Source organism: Phyllobates terribilis, unplaced genomic scaffold (genome assembly GCF_046119375.1).
Source record: "Phyllobates terribilis strain yellow unplaced genomic scaffold, ASM4611937v1 Scaffold_150__1_contigs__length_4496277, whole genome shotgun sequence".
NCBI classification, from domain to species: Eukaryota; Metazoa; Chordata; class Amphibia; order Anura; family Dendrobatidae; genus Phyllobates; species Phyllobates terribilis.
The window spans coordinates 2,097,257-2,116,143 of record NW_027362910.1 but is presented as its reverse complement, the minus strand read 5'-3'; the positions used below and the strand labels follow the sequence as shown (position 1 = coordinate 2,116,143).

General features: G+C 43.0%; 1 protein-coding gene across 1 annotated transcript in view; it reads left to right on the top strand.

Annotated features, from left to right (window-relative positions):
* Nucleotides 1-1,964, top strand: part of LOC141206936 (uncharacterized) — a 266,238-nt gene extending 264,274 nt beyond the window's left edge. Inside the window, exons 7-11 of the mRNA XM_073664304.1 lie at nucleotides 315-454; nucleotides 584-760; nucleotides 847-970; nucleotides 1,054-1,151; nucleotides 1,352-1,964. Coding sequence (XP_073520405.1) covers nucleotides 315-454; nucleotides 584-760; nucleotides 847-970; nucleotides 1,054-1,151; nucleotides 1,352-1,354 — 542 coding nt within the window. The 3' untranslated portion in view covers nucleotides 1,355-1,964. The remainder of the gene's footprint in view (nucleotides 1-314; nucleotides 455-583; nucleotides 761-846; nucleotides 971-1,053; nucleotides 1,152-1,351) is intronic.
* The last annotated feature ends 16,923 nt before the right edge of the window (nucleotides 1,965-18,887 follow it).

Sequence of the window (18,887 nt, the reverse complement as noted above, 5' to 3'; positions counted from 1 at the left end):
GGGTCCTTCCTCACTAGATGAGGAGGAATAGAGGAATGTGGAATCCATTACCGATTCCAGTGTTGGTAAATGAGATGAGAATTAGCGTTATGGACGATGAGTCTATGAGAAACGTATTCAGCTGCCGACTCCGAGGAAGAAACTGCTTCTTGTCTGTGGCCTAAAATATATAGGTTTTATTAGTTTGATGTATAGAAGAAAACTAAATACTTTAAAATAATAAATCTCATATGTTTCCCTTATTATCTGCAGTAATTGTATTATTACACAGGATTTTTATGATGTTACATCGGCTCATCATCTTCTCTCTACAGTATTGTATCCTTTCAGTGGATATCTTCTATGTAACAGAATTTTCCTGATTTACCCATCAAAGATGGACATGGACAGAGACAAGATGGTGGAGAGGATATTCCACCTCACCGTAGAGATCCTCTTCCGGCTTACTGGAGAGGTGAGAGATTCTGATGACTTCACATTACATCATTCTTATCTATGGGAATAACAGATGGACAGAACTGGAGAGGTGAGGACTCTGGAAATGTCTGGAGGGAGATTTATTAATGTGTCTCTCCATAACCAGGATTACACAGTAGTGAAGAAGACCTCTAGTGAGCGATGTCAGGACCCTGTGTCTGAGGGATGGGGAAGACCCAAGCGCCCAATCACGGGACCTCCATCTCACCCCCTGATACATAAGAACATCAATGACCAGATCCTAGAACTCACCTACAAGATGATTGAGCTGCTGACTGGAGAGGTGACACTGCTGGGAATGCTGGGACATTATATATACAGTAACGCTATGAAGGGATCGGGGGATGACGGTATCATTGTATGTGTCAGGTTCCTATAAGGTGTCAGGATGTCGCCATCTATTTCTCCATGGAGGAGTGGGAGTATTTAGAAGGATGCAAAGATCTGTACAAGGACGTCATGATGGAGGTTCCCCAGCCCCTCACATCACCAGGTAATAGACAGGAGGACTAAATACACACGGCCTATAACTATCGTATGGAAAGAATGAATTCAGTCCCTGTATGTTTCCTCCAGATCTATCCAGTAAGAGGACAACACCAGAGAGATGTCCCCGTCCTCTTCTTCCACAGGACTGTAAGCAAGAAGATCCCAATGTTCCTCAGGATCATCAGGTAGATGGAGAGAAGGTGTCATGAGATCTCCCCTATGATGTGTAGACGGCTGTGAAGGTCTTGTTCTCAGTCTTGTTTTATCCACCAGTATTATATGTTTTATACTTGTGTAATGAGAACGGTGGAGATGGCAGGATTATAGCTGATCATAGATAGGACTTCTCCATCTGTCTGTGACTTTTATAATATTTGTTTCACAGTAAAGATCTGATCCATACTAATACTACAGAGACATATGTGAGGGGTGATGAGCGGTGTAAGGAGGAGATTCCTACATATGACCACCCAGGTGAGTAGTGACCACTAAATGCAGAGAAGTCACAGATTCTTCTCAGTCACCGGCTGTGGCTGCTTTATCGGTGGTGTATCCTGACCGTATCACAATTGTGTGATCACCAATTTTCCTCTAGCCCACAATATTCTCCTCCACCAAAAACTGTTCAAATGACTTTGGGCATTGAAAGCCCTTTTCTACAGATCTTACAACCTGGAGGATCCACCTACCCCTGGGCTTAGGATAAAATATAATAAAATATTGTACTGGACCGCTAAGAGAAAGTGGAGGGTAATGATGCTGTTGGCTTCCTAGATCCCTGATATCTTATTGGATGAATCTACCTTATCTCCCTTCTGTGCGGCTGAATGTTCTCATATGGTCCCTACAAGACCAGGTCCAGTCTTTCTGGCCAAACTGCACTTTTATGATCGATAACATTAAATGTGCAGTGAGGGCCAAGTGTGAATTTCTGTACAATAACAACAGAGTTTCCTTTTATCCTGACTTTTCAATTTCTTTTTAAACCAACTAACTTCAAACAGGATTGCAATAAACTACATAAAAAACATTACACCTGTGCCATGATATGTCTCTAAGCTAAACACCTCAGCTCTGCAATATTATAAAAAAGTTCTCTTTGAATGTCTAATATTTCTTCTTGAAATTTATCTGACAGGAAATATTGTCCCTTACGATAGTTTAGATGATGAAGAGCCCCCGAGCCCCAGACTCTAATTACCCCAGAGAGGTTTCACCACTAGTTACTCATTTTTCTCTGATGAAGACTGTTCAGTTTGATCATTACAGTAGATGTGTTATTGTCTATAGTCACAGTTTTTGACTACAGTAATTAGTGCCCAAAATACTCTGATTTAACCCCTTCCCGCAGCCAGTTTTGTGTCCCTAATCCGGCCCCATTGTATTTTTCAAATCTGACGTGTGTCACTTTATGTGGTGATAACTTTGGAATTCTTCACAAAGGATAATAGGAAACAAATGGACCTTACAAATTATTTCCAACTTCTCCTGAATGTGACAATCCCATATACGGTTGTACACTACTGTCTGGGCACATGGCAGGGTAAGAAGGGAAGGGGCACCGTTGAGATATTTCAATGCAGATCTTGCTGGAATAATTTGCAGACACAATGTATTGGGGGCACTGTTCATGGTCACCTGGCAGCTCAAAACATGGCCACCACAAACAGGCTTGGTGCTATCTACCCCGTTTTCCAGATTTCAAGTATTGCCTTAACCCTCATTCTTTAACCCCTCTACATGGATCTGGACTTACACAGATACTCCTAGGCTTGGGCCACAGTGTTACCTGCTGTTCTGTGGAGTGAGATGGGAAGAAGAATAGTCAGGTAGCCGGGTCAGAACCAGGAGGGCAGAGAAAGTACAAAATCAGAAGACACAAGAGTAGTCAGTAAACGGGCCGAGGTCACACCAGGAACCAAATACACAAGCCGGGAGCTGATCACAGAGGACTGAACCAGAGGAGAACAAGGCTGGATCTGGCAGCTTCCGGCAATATGCTTCCAGCTTTAGTAGGGTGCGGTGCTTTCCAAATGGCTGAAGCAGGGAGCAGATTACTGCAGCTGGACTGCACACACACCCATACTGCCAGACTGGATGGTACTACTGGTCCCAGGCTACCGAATCTTAGTGGCTGGACAGAGCCTGCGCCGCCCAGAGCTTCTGGTTCTGACGTCTCCTCCATCACCAGCGCCGCCTGCAGGATGAATAAGGCGGCTCCTGGTGACAGAAGCAGACGTTGCAGGAGCAGATCCCAAAGTAAATGGGACACACCATTTACAGAAGCCCTAATATGCCAAAATGTCAGAAAACCAGAGCAATAGAAATCCCCATAAAGTGACTGCATTTTGGAAATTATAACCCTAAATTAATAGGTGTAGTGACTATTTTGATTCCACAGGCAGTGGATGTTGGAGAGTGAAAAATTTTAAATATGCCATTTTATTACCCAAACATAGTGTCCAGATTGTGCTCCAGGAGACACACACCGTAAATGAAGAGGGTTCTTCTCACTATAGTAATGCCAAATACATGGATGATAAATGTGGTTTGGGCGCACTGCAAGGCTCAGAAGAGAGGGGGAGATCTGACTTTGGGAGAGCGGATATTGCTGGATTGGTTTATGGAAGCCATGTTACTTTTAAAGAACCTTTGATCCTCTGTTTTTACACTGACAGATGATGGATCAGAGTGGGGACTTGTTTTTTTGCTGGATGAGTAGAAGTTTTTATTGGTATTATTTTCATCTACATAACATTGTTTGGTGGATTTTACTCCATATTTGGGGGGCAGAATGAACAAACAGTTGAACACCACGCTCCACTGGTTCATCCTATGAGATTTTCTATTAGACTGTGAACTGTCATTGTCCTGGTGAATAATTCAATATTTTTATATAACTTGCCCTTTGTACGAACAGTTTAAGTAGAAATGTTCAAAAATATAAATTTCAAGGATATTTTATTACAAAAAAATAGGATTTATTTTTGGCAGGTGACTCTACCAGGAGATCAGAGGGACAGCTGACATCTTCAATTTCTAAATCAGATGATCTTGAGATCCCACAGGATACAATTGAAGTGAATGCCATTACTCCAGATTTTCCATCATCCCTTCACAGCAAAGATCTGTCATCCGGTCCTATGAAACAGGTCCTGTCTTCTGATTCATTACCGACTACTAAGGAAAATCATAGTCACAAAATAATCATTAAAAAACAAACTGTTCCTAATGAAAAGAAGCCATTTTCACGTTCAGAACATGGAAATAGCTTTCCCCTTGAAAAGTCTTTTCTTAAACATGAAAAAATTCACACAGCAGAGAAAAGATTTCTTTGTCCCAAGTGTGGGAAATGTTTTAACAAGAAATCAAATCTTGTTAGTCACCAGAGAAGTCACAAAGAGAAGTCATTTTCATGTTCAGAATGTGGGAAATGTTTTACAGTGAGATTATCTCTTGTTACACATCTTCGAATTCACACAGGGGAGAAGCCTTTTTCATGTTCAGAATGTGGTAAATGTTTTGCAGAGAAATCAAGTCTTAGCAAACATCAGAGAACTCACACAGGAGTGAAGCCATTTTCATGTTCAGTATGTGGGAAATGTTTTACAGAGAAATCAACTCTTGTAACACATCTTTGAACTCACACAGGGGAGAAGCCTTTTTCATGTACAGAATGTGGAAAATGTTTTGCACAGAAATCACAATTTGTTAAGCACCAAAGAACTCACACAGGGGAAAAGCCATTTTCATGTTCAGAATGTGAGAAATGTTTTAGCCAGAAATCAGATTTGGATAAGCATCTTAGAACGCACACAGGGGAGAAGCCGTTTTCATGCTCAGAATGTGGGAAATGTTTTAACCGGAAAGTGCATCTTAATAGCCACAATAAAACACACACAGGGGAGAAGCCATTTTCATGTTCAGAATGTGGGAAATGTTTTACAACAAAATCATCTCTCGTTACACATCAGAGAACTCACAGAGGGGATAAGCCATTTTCATGTTCAGAATGTTGAAAATGTTTTACCCAGAAATCATATTTTTTATCCATCAAAGAACCCATACAGGGGAGAAGCCTTTTTCCTGCCAAGAATGTGGGAAATGTTTTAGCCAGAAATCATATTTTGTTAATCATCAAAGAATTCACACAGGGGAGAAGCCTTTTTCATGTTCGGAATGTGGGAAATGTTTTAACAAGAGAACACATTTTGTTAATCACCAAAGAACTCACACAAGGGAGAAGCCTTTTTCGTGTTAGATGTTCTGAATGTGGGAAATGTTTAACCAGAAATCAGTTGTTAAACACAAAAGATCCCACACAGAGGAGAAGCCTTTTTCCTGTTCAGAATGTGGGAAATGTTTTTTGAAGAAACCATCTCTTCTTAGTCACTAGAGCAGTCACACAGGGGAGAAGCCTTTTTATATTCTTAATGTGGTAATGTTTGACTTGGAACGACACACTTTTAGCAAGAAAACATCTTACTAATAAGTGAGTGCGACTTATAGACTGGAGGCTGTTTCCTGTGACAAAGAACGCTCAGACAGTATCCTTCCTGATCGCTGAGAGAACTGCTCTCTCCTCCAGCCTATTTAATCTTATCTAACTTATGTTTGCAGACCATTTATTTAGATATATTATCTCAACATATGCATTCCTGTTTTCACCAATGAGGTATTGCGCTTTTAAATCCCCTCTATGTATATTACCTACCTGTCTGCATAGTTTATACTCTCACTATGCATGTTTTGGAGCATGCGCCCCTTGATCCTCCAATCTCATGATGTCTCATTTGCACTTGCATTTCAGTTGCTATAGCAAGAAATTTGAGGTTTATGCCCTAATATACAGTGGGGAAAATAAGTATTTGATATACTGACGATTTTGCAAGTTTTCCCACCCACAAAGAATGCAGAGGTCTGTAATTATTATCATAGGTCACTTCAACTATGAGAGACAGAATCTAAAAAGAAAAAAACAGAAAATCACATTGTATGAGTTTTAAATAATTACATTGCATTTTATTGCATGAAATAAGTATTTGATCACCAACCAACCAGCAAGAATTCTGCCTCTCACAGACCTGTTAGTTTTTCTTTAACCCTTTCGCGCCAGACCCTGTTTTTGCCTTCATGACCAGGCCAATTTATACAGTTCTGACCACTGTCGCTTTATGAGGTAATTACTCTGGAACACTTCTACAGATTCCCCTGATTCTGAGACTGTTTATTCGTGACATCTTGTACTTCATGATAGTGGTAAAATTTCTTTGATATGACTTGCGTTACTTTGTGAAAAAATCGGACATTTGGCAAAAACTTAGAAATTTTCGCAATTCTCAAACTTTGAATTTTCATGCCCTTAAATCAGTAGAGGTATGTCATATAAAATAGTTAATAAATAACATTTCCCACATGTCTACTTTACATCAGCACAATTTTGGAACCAAATATTTTTTTTTGTTAGGAAGTTATAAGGATTAAAAGTTGACCAGCGATTTCTCATTTTTCCAACAAAATTTACAAAAACATTTTTTTAGGGACCACATCTTATTTGAAGTCACTTTGAGGGGCCTTTATGACAGAAATACCCAAAAGTGACACCATTTTAAAAACTGCACCCCTCCAGGTGCTCAAAACCACATTTAAGAAGTTTATTTAACTGTCAGGTGCTTCACAGGAATTTTTGGATTATGGAAGAAAGCAATGAACATTTACCTTTTTTTCACACAACTGCTACTTTAGACCCAATTTTTTTTATTTTCGCAAGGGTAACAGGAAAAAATGGACTACAAAATTTCTTGTGCAATTTCCCCTGAGCACGCCCATTCCCCATGTGTGGGAGAACACCACTGTTGGGGTGCACGGCAGGGCTTCGAAGGCAAGGAGCGCCATTTGACTTTTTGAACGTAAACTTTGCTTGAATAATTAGTGGACGCCATGTCATGTTTGGGGAGCCCCTGATGTGCCTCAACAGTTAAAGCTTCCCACAAGTGACACCATTTTGGAAACTAGACCCCTCAGTGAACTTAACTAGATGTGTGGTGAGCACCTTGAACCCCCAGGTGCTTCACAGAAGTTTATAATATTGAGCCGTAAAAATAAAATAAAATGTTTTTCAGCCCTTAATTTTGCATTATCATAAAGGTAACAGAAGAAATTGAACCATGAAATTTGTTGTGCAATTTCTCCCAAGTACGCCGATACCCCATATGTGGGTGAAAACCACTGCTTGGGCACATGGCAGGGCTTGGAAGGGAAGGAGTGCCATTTGACTTTTTGAATGTAAAATTTGCTTGAATAATTAGCGGATGCCATGTCACGTTTGGAGACCCCCTGATGTGCCTAAACAGTGGAAAACCCCCACAAGTGACACCATTTTCGAAACTAGTCCCCTCAAGGAACTTATCTAGATGTGTGGTGAGCACCTTGAACCCCCAGGTGCTTCAGAGAAGTTTATAACGTAGAGCCGTGAAAATAAAAAAAATCCAACTTTTTCCACAAACATTATCTTTTAGCCCCAATTTTTTTATTTTCACAAGGGTAAGAGGAGAAAATGAACCCCAAAAGCTGTTGTACAATTTCTCCTGAGTACGCCGATATTCCATATGTGGTGGAAAATTACTTTTCAGGCACAATGCAAAGCTCATAAGTGAAGGAGCGCTATATTACAGTGCAGATTTTACTGTTGTGGTTTGCAGGTGACATGAACAACTAGGAGAGTCCCTGCGGTCCCAGAACATAGAATCATAGAATGGTAGAGTTGGAGGGGACCTCCTGGGTCATCTGGTCCAACCCCCTGCTCAAAGAAGGATTCACTAAATCATCTCAGACAGATGGTCTGTCCAGCCTCTGTTTGAAGACGTCCATTGAAGGAGAACTCACCACCTCTCGTGGCAGCCTGTTCCACTCATTGATCACCCTAACTGTCAAAAAGTTTTTTCTAATATCTAATCAGTGTCATCCCGTTGCTTCTAGTCTTTCCTTGTGCAAATGAGAATAAAGATGATCCTTCTACAATGTGACAGCCCTTGAGATATTTGTAGACAGCTATTAAGTCTCCTCTCAGTCTTCTTTTTTGCAAGCTAAACATTCCCAAATCCTGTAACCGTTCCTCATAGGACATGGTTTGCAGACCGGTCACCATTCTGGTCGCTCTTCTCTGAACTTGCTCCAGTTTATCGATGTCTTTTTTAAAATGTGCTGCCCAAAACTGGACGCAGTATTCCAGATGAGGTCTGACCAAAGACGAGTAAAGTCCGATAATGACTTCACGTGATCTAGACTGTATGCTTCTGTTAATACATCCCAGAATTGTATTTGCCTTTTTTGCTGCTGCATCACACTGTTGACTCATGTTCAGTCTATGATCTATTAGTATACCTAAGTCTTTTTCACATGTACTGTTGCTTAGCTCTACTCCTCCCATTTTGTATATGCTTTTTTCATTTTTATTTTCCCTGTTAAAAACCATTCGGTTAGTTACTGTCCACTGCTCCAGTTTATTTAGGTCTTTTTGAATCCTCTCTCTCTCTTCTCTAATATTAGCTATCTCTCCTAGCTTTGTGTTGTCAGCAAATTGAATCAGTTTACCCTCAATTCCTTCATCTAAATCATTGATAAAGATGTTGAACAATCCAGGTCCCAGGACAGAGCCCTGTGGTACCCCACTTGAGACATTCATCCAACTGGATGTGAAGCCATTTACGACCACTCTTTGAGTCCGATCACTAAGCCAGTTATGAATCCACCTAACAGTTGCCTTGTCCATTCCATACTTGGTAATTTTTTCAGTAAGGGTGGTGTGAGATACTTTGTCAAATGCTTTACTGAAGTCAAGATATACTATATATACTATATCTACAGCATTTCCCTGATCCACCCAGTCAGTGATTCTGTCATAGAAGGAAATTAAGTTAGTCTGACATGACTTGTTAGTTACAAACCCATGCTGACTCTGGTTAATCACTTCATTCTTATCCAGGTACTTACATACATGTTGTTTAATAATTTGTTCAAAGATCTTTCCTGGTATAGAAGTCAGACTCACCGGCCTAAAGTTCCCTGGGTCCACCTTCTTCCCCTTTTTGAAGATAGGAACAACATTTGCTCTTCTCCAGTCTTCTGGGACTTCTGTTCTCCAAGAATTTTCAAAGATTATGGAGAGTGGTTCTAAAATTTCTACGATCTCCTTCAGTATTCTGGGGTGTAATTCATCTTGACCTGGAGACTTGAACTCATTTATGTTAGCTAAATATTCCCTCACAATCTCTCTGTTTACAGATAACTTGGATTCTTCTATTCCTTTAATAGGACAGTGAACATCAGGTGATGTTACATTTTCTTTCTGAGAGAAAACAGATGCAAAATAGGAATTAAAAAGTTCTGCCTTCTCAACATCCTCTTACCATTTCACCATTTTCATCCTGTAAAAATCCTATAGCATCTTTGACTTTTCTTTTACTTTTGACATACCCTCAAAATCCTTGTTTATTGCTTTTGACATCTCTTGCAAGCCTTAATTCATTGTCAGCTTTAGCTAACCTGATACGTGCCCTACAGGATCTGCAGACTGCATTATAATCTTCTTTAGATATGCCTCCCTCTTTCCATTTCATAAACATTTCTTTCTTTCTTTTTAGCATGTGTTTAAGCTCTGTGTTCATCCATCCTGGTTTCCTTAAATGCTTCCCATTCTTCCTACTTTTCGGGATTGCTAACGATTGTGCTTTGAGAATCTCATTTTAAAAAAATTTCCCATCCTTCCTGGACATTTTTGTCCTTAAGGGCATCCAGCCATTGGATCCCTCCTATTCTCTTTCTGAGTCGCTTAAAATCTGCCTTTCTGAAATCTAACCTTGAAGTTTGAGTCTCCACATGTCTTCCTCCTCTAGTTATCCAAAATTCTATAAAAGCATGATCGCTGCCTCCTAGGGTTTCAGCCACTTTTACCTCCTCAACCATTTCCTCCCTGTTTAAAAGGATTAGATCCAAAGTAGCAGATCCCCTTGTATTCTCCCCTACCTTTTGGAAGATAAAGTTGTCAGCAAGAGAGGATAAGAATTTGCTTGACCTGTTAGCTTTACTTGAGAGAGATTCCCAACAAATGTCTGGATAGTTGAAATTTCCCATGACCACTACGTGATATTTTTTGGAGAACTTGGTCATTTGATACATAAAGAGTTCATCCATATCTTCAGCTTGCCCAGGTGGCCTGTAGTAAATGCTTACAATGGTGTCCTTTCCGTTGTTCTCTCCTTGTATTCTTACCCAAACAGTTTCCACAGAACTCCCAGTCTCTGAAGCTTCAATCTCTGTGCAGATATACGCTTTTCTAACATACAATGCAACACCTCCTCCTCGTTTATCAAGTCTGTTTCTTGCAAATAAGTTGTATCCTTTTAGCCTTGTATTCTAATCATGTGTATCGTCCCACCAAGTTTCAGTGATTCCAATGACATCATATTCCTTTTCCTGCGTTAGTAGTTCCAATTCTCCTTGTTTGTTGCCCATGCTTTGTGCATTTGTATAAAAACATTTTAGTTTGTGATTGGTTTCTCTTCCTCCCATATTTTTATTATTTACATTTTTTTGTCTTTATATAGGTGGCCTGTAGGTTACTATTTTTCACAGCGACCTCGTGTCAATAACTTCACTGACACACTGCAACAAATTTACATTGAGTACGGAAAGTATTCAGACCCTTTAAAGTTTTCCCTCTTTGTTTCATTGCAGCCATTTGGTAAATTCTAAAAAGATTCACTTTTTTCTCATTAAAGTACACTCTGCACCCCATCTTCACTGAAAAAAAAAACAAATGTAGAAATTTTTGCAAATTTATTAAAAAAGAAAAACTGAAATATCACATGGTCATAAGTATTCAGACTCTTTGCTCAGACACTCATATTTAAGTCACATGCTGTCCATTTCCTTGTGATCCTCTTGAGATGGTTCTACTCCTTCATTGGAGTCCAGCTGTGTTTAATTAAACTGATAGGACTTGATTTGGAAAGGCACACACCTGTCTATATAAGACCTCACAGCTCACAGTGCATGTCAGACCAAATGAGAATCATGAGCTCAAAGGAACTGCCCAAGGAGCTCAGAGACAGAATTGCGGCAAGGCACAGATATGGCCAAGGTTACATCTCGGGAGAGACCTGAAAATGGCTGTCCACCATCGTTCACCATCCAACCTGACGGAACTGGAGAGGATCTGCGAGGAAGAATGGCAGAGAATCCCCAAATCCAGGTGTGAAAAACTTGTTGCATCATTCCCAAGAAGACTCATGGCTGTACTAGCTCAAAAGGGGGCTTCTACTCAATACTGAGCAAAGGGTCTGAATACTTATGACCATGTGATATTTCAGTTTTTCTTTTTTAATAAATTTGCAAAAATGTCTACATTTCTGGGGTTTTTTTTCAGTCAAGATGGGGTGCAGAGTGTACTTTAATGAGAAAAAAAGTGAACTTTTTAGAATTTACCAAATGGCTGCAATGAAACAAAGAGTGAAAATTTTAAAGGGGTCTGAATACTTTCCGTACTCACTGTAAATGGAGGCCAATATTTTCCACGTTCACTACAAATTTCTGGATTTTTATTGATGTAATATGGAAAGGATCTGGCTGTATTCTGCAGTGCCAACAAGCAAATGGAGCAGATAAATGAGGTACTCTGGATTGCTTTTTAAGCAAATAACCAGGATTAAGATAAAAAAAATTTTCCCTGGCCTCTGATATCTGGGGCTATGTCTACAAATATCTGTAAGAACAGCAGCAGCAGGAACGTTCAATGGACCCTCTTGCACTATATGCACTGCAGTCTGCCACATAACTGCCTGCCTGCCTAGCACTGATTATATGCATCTGGATTAGTCCTCAGAAGGACTGTTAGTTCCGATGGATATATATATATATATATATATATATAAAATATACACTGCTTAAAAAAATAAAGGGAACACTTAAACAACACAATGTGACTCCAAGTCAATAACACTTCTGTGAAATCTACCTGTCCAGTTATGAAGCAACACTGATTGTGAATCAATTTCTCCTGCTGTTGTGCAAATGGAATAGACAACTGGTAGAAATGATAGGCAATTAGCAAGATACCCCCTATAAAGGAGCGGTTCTGCAGGTGGTGACCATAGACCATTTCTCTGTTCTCATCCGTTTTGCTTGTTGTTTTGGTCACTTTTTCATTTTGCCATTATTCTCACCCCTAGAGGTACAGTAGCATGAGGCGGTGTCTACAGTACAACCCACCCACAGAAGTTGCTCAGTTAGTGCAGTTCATCCAGGATGGCACATCAGTGCGAGCTGTGGCAAGAAGGTTAGCTGTGTCTGTCAGCACAGTGTCCAGAGCATGGAGCAGATACCAGGAGACAGGCCAGTACACCAGGAGATGTGGAGGGAGCCATAGGAGGGCAACAACCCAGCAGCAGGACCGTTACCTCCTCCTTTGTGCAAGGAGGAACACTGCCAGAGCCCTGCAAAATGACCTCTGGCAGGCCACAAATGTGCATGTGTCTGCACAAATGGTTAGAAACCGACTCCATGAGGGTGGTATGAGGGCCCGATGTCCACAGAGGAGGGTTGTGCTCACAGCCCAACACCATGCAGGACGCTTGGCATTTGCCATAGAACACCAGGATTGGCAAAGTCGCCACTGGCGCTCTGTGCTCTTCACAGATGAAAGCAGGTTCACACTGAGCACATGTGACAGACGTGACAGAGTCTGGAGACGCAGTGGAGAGCGATCTGCTGCCTGCAACATCCTTCAGCATGACCGGTTTGGCAGTGGGTCAGTAATGGTGTGGGGTGGCATTTCTTTGGAGGGCCGCACAGCCCTCCATGTGCTCACCAGAGGTAGCCTGACTGCCATTAGGTACCGAGATGAGATCCTCAGACCCCTTGTGAGACCATATGCTGGTGCGGTTGGCCCTGGGTTCCTCCTAATGCAGGACAATGCCAAACCTCATGTGGCTGGAGTGTGTCAGCAGTTCCTGCAAGATGAAGGCATTGAAGCTATGGACTGGCCCACCCGTTCCCCAGACCTGAATCTGATTGAGCACATCTGGGACATCATGTCTCGCTCCATCCACCAACGTCACGTTGCATCACAGACTGTCCAGGAGTTGGCGGATGCTTTAGTCCAGGTCTGGGAGGAGATCCCACAGGAGACCATCCGCAACCTCATCAGGAGCATGCCCAGGCGTTGTAGGGAGGTCATACAGGCACGTGGAGGCCACACACAATACTCAGCCTCATTTTGACTTGTTTTTAGGACATTACATCAAAGTTGGATCAGCCTGTAATGTGTTTTTCCACTTTAATTTTGGGGGTGACTCCAAATCCAGGCCTCCATTGGTTAATAAATTTGATTTCCATTGATGATTTTTGTGTGATTTTGTTGTCAGCACATTCAACTCTGTACAGAACAAAGTATTCAATGAGAATATTTCATTCATTCAGATCTAGGATGTGTTATTTGAGTGTTCCCTTTATTTTATTGAGCAGTGTATATATACAACCCCTGGAAAAAATTATGGAATCACTGGGCTCGGAGGATGTTCATTCAGTTGTTTAATGTTGTTGAAAAAAAGCAGATCACAGACATGGCACAAAACTAAAGTCATTTCAAATGGCAACTTTAGGGCTTTAAGAAACACTAAAAGAAATCAAGATTAAAAATGTGGTACTCAGTAAGGGTAATTTTTTTCAGACCAAGCAGAGGGAAAAAATTATGGAATCACTCAATTCTGAGGAAAAAGTTCTGGAATCATGAAAAACAAACACGCAAAAGAACACTCCAATGCATCACTAGTATTCTGTTGCACCACCTCTGGCTTTAATAACAGCTTGCAGTCTCTGAGGCATGGACTTAATGAGTGACAAACAGTATTCTTCATCAATCTGGCTCCAACTGTTGCCAGATCAGCTTTGCAGGTTGGAGCCTTGTCATGGACCATTTTCTTCAACTTCCACCAAAGATTTTCAATTGGATTGAGATCTGGACTATTTGCAGGCCATGACATTGACCTTATGTGTCTTCTTTCAAGGAATGTTTTCAGTTTTTGCTCTATGGCAGGATGCATTATCATCTTGAAAAATGATGTCATCATCCCCAAACATCCTTTCAACTGATGGGATAGGTGTTAATGATGGCTTTTGTTTAGCTTTTCTGTATGTAAATCCCAGTTCCTTTAGGCGGTTTCTTACGGTTCGGTCACAGACATTGACTCCAGTTTCCTCCCATTCGTTCCTCATTTGTATTGTTGTGCATTTCCTGTTTTGGAGACATATTGCTTTAAGTTTCCGGTCTTGATGCTTTGATGTCTTCTTTGGTCTACCAGTATGTTTGCCTTTAACAATCTTCCCATGTTGTTTGTATTTGGTCCAGATTTTAGACACAGCTGACTATGAACAACCAACATCTTTTGCAACATTGTGTGATGATTTACCTTCTTTTAAAAGTTTGATAATCCTCTCCTTTGTTTTAATTGACATCTCTTGTGTTGGAGCCATGATTCATGTCAGTCCACTTGGTGCAACAACTCTCCAAGGTGTGATAACTCCTTTTTAGATGCAGACTAACCAGCAGATCTAATTTGATGCAGGTGTTAGTTTTAGAAATGTAAATTTACTTGGTGATTCCATAATTTTTTCCTCAGAATTGAGTGATTCCATAATTTTTTCCCTCTGCTTGGTCTGAAAAAATTTACCCTTACTGAGTACCACATTTTTAATCTTGATTTCTTTTAGTGTTTCTTAAAGCCCTAATGTTGCCATTTGAAATGACTTTAGTTTTGTGCCATGTCTGTGATCTGCTTTTTTTCAACAACATTAAACAACTGAATGAACATCCTCCGAGCCCGGTGATTCCATAATTTTTGCCAGGGGTTATATATATGTTGCGGAATACCTATACTAACAGGACGTTCAATGGACCCTCTTGTGCTGTATCATGCACTGCAGTCTGCAACATACACTGCCTCAGAAGGACTGTTAGTTCAGTTGTGTGTATGTATATATATATATATATATATATATATATATATACTGTATAATCGGCTTATCCCGTCTGTCTGTCCATCCAGGAAATCCCGCGTCGCTGATTGGTCCGGCCGTGGCCAATCAGCGACGCGGGATTTCAGAACAAGATGGCGGCTATTAGCGGCTCATCTGCCGCACGGAGGTCAGCGGCGATGCAGCTGGGAGATGACCGACGCTAGCGGAAGTACCCGCACAGGCAGCGCCGCTCCCCGGTCCTCACTAACACGGCTCGCTGATTGGTTGCGGCCGCCGGCCGCGACCAATCAGCGATATTGGCGCCGAATTTAAACACAGCTCTGCTGATTGGTTGCGGCCGCCCGGGAGATCAGCGGCGACGCAGCCGGGAGATGACCTGTGCTAGCCGGTCATCTCCCGGCAGCAGAAGTACCCCGACCGGCGGCTTCGCTCCCCGGTCCTCCCTTCACATTTACCGTCGGGAGGGGCCCCGGGGGGATACATTGGGGGGTTAATTTAAAGTAGTGCACAACCCATTTAAACACTGCTTCGCTGATTAGTCGCGCCCGGTCAGCCGCATACATATTCTAGAATACCCGATGCGTTAGAATCGGGCCACCATCTAGTGTGTATATATATATATATATATATATATATATATATATATATATATATATATATATACACTGCTCAAAAAAATAAAGGGAACACTTAAACAACAGAATATATCTCCAAGTAAATCAAACTTCTGTGAATCAAACTGTCCACTTAGGAAGCAACACTGATTGACAATCAATCTCACATGCTGTTGTGCAAATGCAATAGACAATAGATGGAAATTATTGGCAATTATTAAGACACCCTCAATAAAGGAGTGGTTCTGCAGGTGGGGACCACAGACCACATCTCAGTACCAATGCTTTCTGGCTGATGTTTTGGTCACTTTTGAATGTTAGTTGTGCTTTCACACTCGTGGTAGTATGAGACGGACTCTACAACCCACAGAAGTTGCTCACTTAGTGCAGCTCATCCAGGATGGCACATCAATGCGAGCTGTGGCAAGAAGGTTTGCTGTGTCTGTCAGCATAGTGTCCAGAGGCTGGAGGTGCTACCAGGTGACAGGCCAGTACACCAGGAGACGTGGAGGGGGCCGTAGGAGGGCAACAACCCAGCAGCAGGGCCGCTACCTCCGCCTTTGTGCAAGGAGGAACAGCAGGAGCACTGCCAGAGCCCTGCAAAATGACCTCCAGCATGCCACAAATGTGCATGTGTCTGCACAAACGGTTAGAAACCGACTCCATGAGGGTGGTATGAGGGCCCGACGTCCACAGATGGGGGTTGTGCTCACAGCCCAACACCGTGCACATGTGACAGACGTGACAGAGTCTGGAGACGCCGTGGAGAGCGATCTGCTGCCTGCAACATCCTTCAGCATGACCGGTTTGGCAGTGAGTCAGTAATGGTGTGGGGTGGCATTTCTTTGGAGGGCTGCACAGCCCTCCATGTGCTCTCCAGAGGTAGCCTGACTGCCATTAGGTACCGAGATGAGATCCTCAGACCCCTTGTGAGACCATATGCTGGTGCGGTTGGCCCTGGGTTCCTCCTACTGCAGGACAATGCCCGACCTCATGTGGCTGGAGTGTGTCAGCACTTCCTGCAAGATGAAGGCATTGAAGCTATGGACTGACCGCCCGTTCCCCAGACCTGAATCCGATTGAGCACATCTGGGACATCATGTCTCGCTCCATCCACCAACGTCACTTTGCACCACAGACTGTCCAGGAGTTGGCGGATGCTTTAGACCAGGTCAGGGAGGAGATCCCACAGGAGACTATCCGCAGCCTCATCAGGAGCATGCCCAGGCGTTGTAGGGAGGTCATACAGGCACGTGGAGGCCACACACAATACTCAGCCTCATTTTGACTTGTTTTTAGGACATTACATCAAAGTTGGATCAGCCAGTAGTGTGTTTTTCCACTTTAATTTTGGGGGTGACTCCAAATCCAGGCCTCCATTGGTTAATAAATGTGATTTCCATTGATGATTTTTGTGTGATTTTGTTGTCAGCACATTCAACTTTGTACAGAACAAAGTATTCAATGAGAAGATTTCATTCATTCAGATCTCGGATGTGTTATTTGAGTGTTCCCTTTATTTTTTTGAACAGTATATGTATATATATATATATATATATATGTTGTGGAATACCTATACTAACTCTAAACAAGCAAATCTCTCCCTGACACCTCTCCCTACTCTGCCTCCTGATTCCGGAGTGACTGAGACAAGCATAACGGCGCCTGGTCTTATATACTCCTGATGACGCTGTGTGGCCAGTCAATCAGTGTAATGCCCACAACCAACATGGCTACGGCATTACAGTGTGTGACAGGCAATCCCTGCATGTTCACTGGCTCTCTAAAGAGCGCCAAACATGCAGGGAGGAGACCCGAGCTCCCGCCCGAGCAACCCGGAAATACTTGTCGAGCGCCGAGCATCTTGAACAGTGAGATAATCGGGCGAGTACCGAGCAGTGGCGAACACGTTCGCTCATCACTATTAATAATATTTATTTATGGGTACAGTATATTTTTATTTTTTTTGGGATTATTTTTTCATTTTATTTTTAATATTTTTTTCACTTTCTTACACTTTTACACTTTGTCCCACTATGGGACTTTCATTTTTTGCAGGCTGATCACTTGCATAGCATAGGGATGCAGCAGCAGCATCCTTATGCTATGCAGGCTGTCAGACCTGCAGACACAAGTTAGGTAGATCATGCACTGTGCATGATCTTTCTAACTTCCTGATGCTTGGTTACCCGGATGTCGTCTTGATGACATCGGGTCACCATGGCACGGGGGCTCCGATCCAAGGTAAGAGGGGGCTCTGCAGCATTTCCAGGTTAATGTACCGGGAGCGGTGCGGGACAGCTCCTGAAACATAGTACCGTATGTCCGCTGTCACAATCAGCTGACGCCTGGCGGCAATCGCTCCCACACAGCGGGCGATCGCCGGGGCGTAATAATACGTACCTGATCAATAACGCCCAGGGCGCAGATACATATTATTACGCCCCACGTCAGAAAGGGGTTAAAGCTTGATCAAAAACGTGGGGGCTAGGTATCAGTCAGATTGTCTGGGGTAGTGCATTCCAGAGAACGGCGCAGCACGGGAGAAGTATTTAAGACTGAGGTGCGAGTTTTGGATTATGGAGGAACGGAGGGCATGTGTAGGGTGATAGACAGATAGCTCCGTACACCTCGTACACACACGGCTCTGCTCCATACACCTCGTACACGTGCGGCTCCGCTCCGTACACCTCTTACACACACGGCTCTGCTCCGTACACCTCTTACACACACGGCTCTGCTCCGTACACCTCTTACACACGCGGCTCTGCTCAGTACACCTCTTACACACGCGGCTCCGCTCCGTACACCTCGTACATACGCGGCTCCGCTCCGTACACCTCGTACACGCGGCTCCGCTCCGTACACCTCGTACACACGGCTCCGCTCCGTACACCTCGTACACGCAGCTCAGCTCTGTACACCTCGTACACACACGGCTCTGCTCCGTACACCTCGTACACACGCGGCTCCGCTCTGTACACCTCGTACACACGCGGCTCTGCTCCGTACACCTACGGCTCCGCTCCGTACACCTTGTACACACACGGCTCCGCTCCGTACACCTCGTACACACGTGGCTCCGCTCCGTACGTCTCGCACACGCGCGGCTCCGCTCGCCTCTCACACGTGCGGCTCCGCTCGCCTCTCACACGCGCGGCTCCGTTCGCCTCGTACACGCGCGGCTCCGCTCCGTACGCCTCATACACGCGCGGCTCCGCACGCCTCGTACACGCGCGGCTCAGCTCCGTACGCCTCGTACACGCGCGGCTC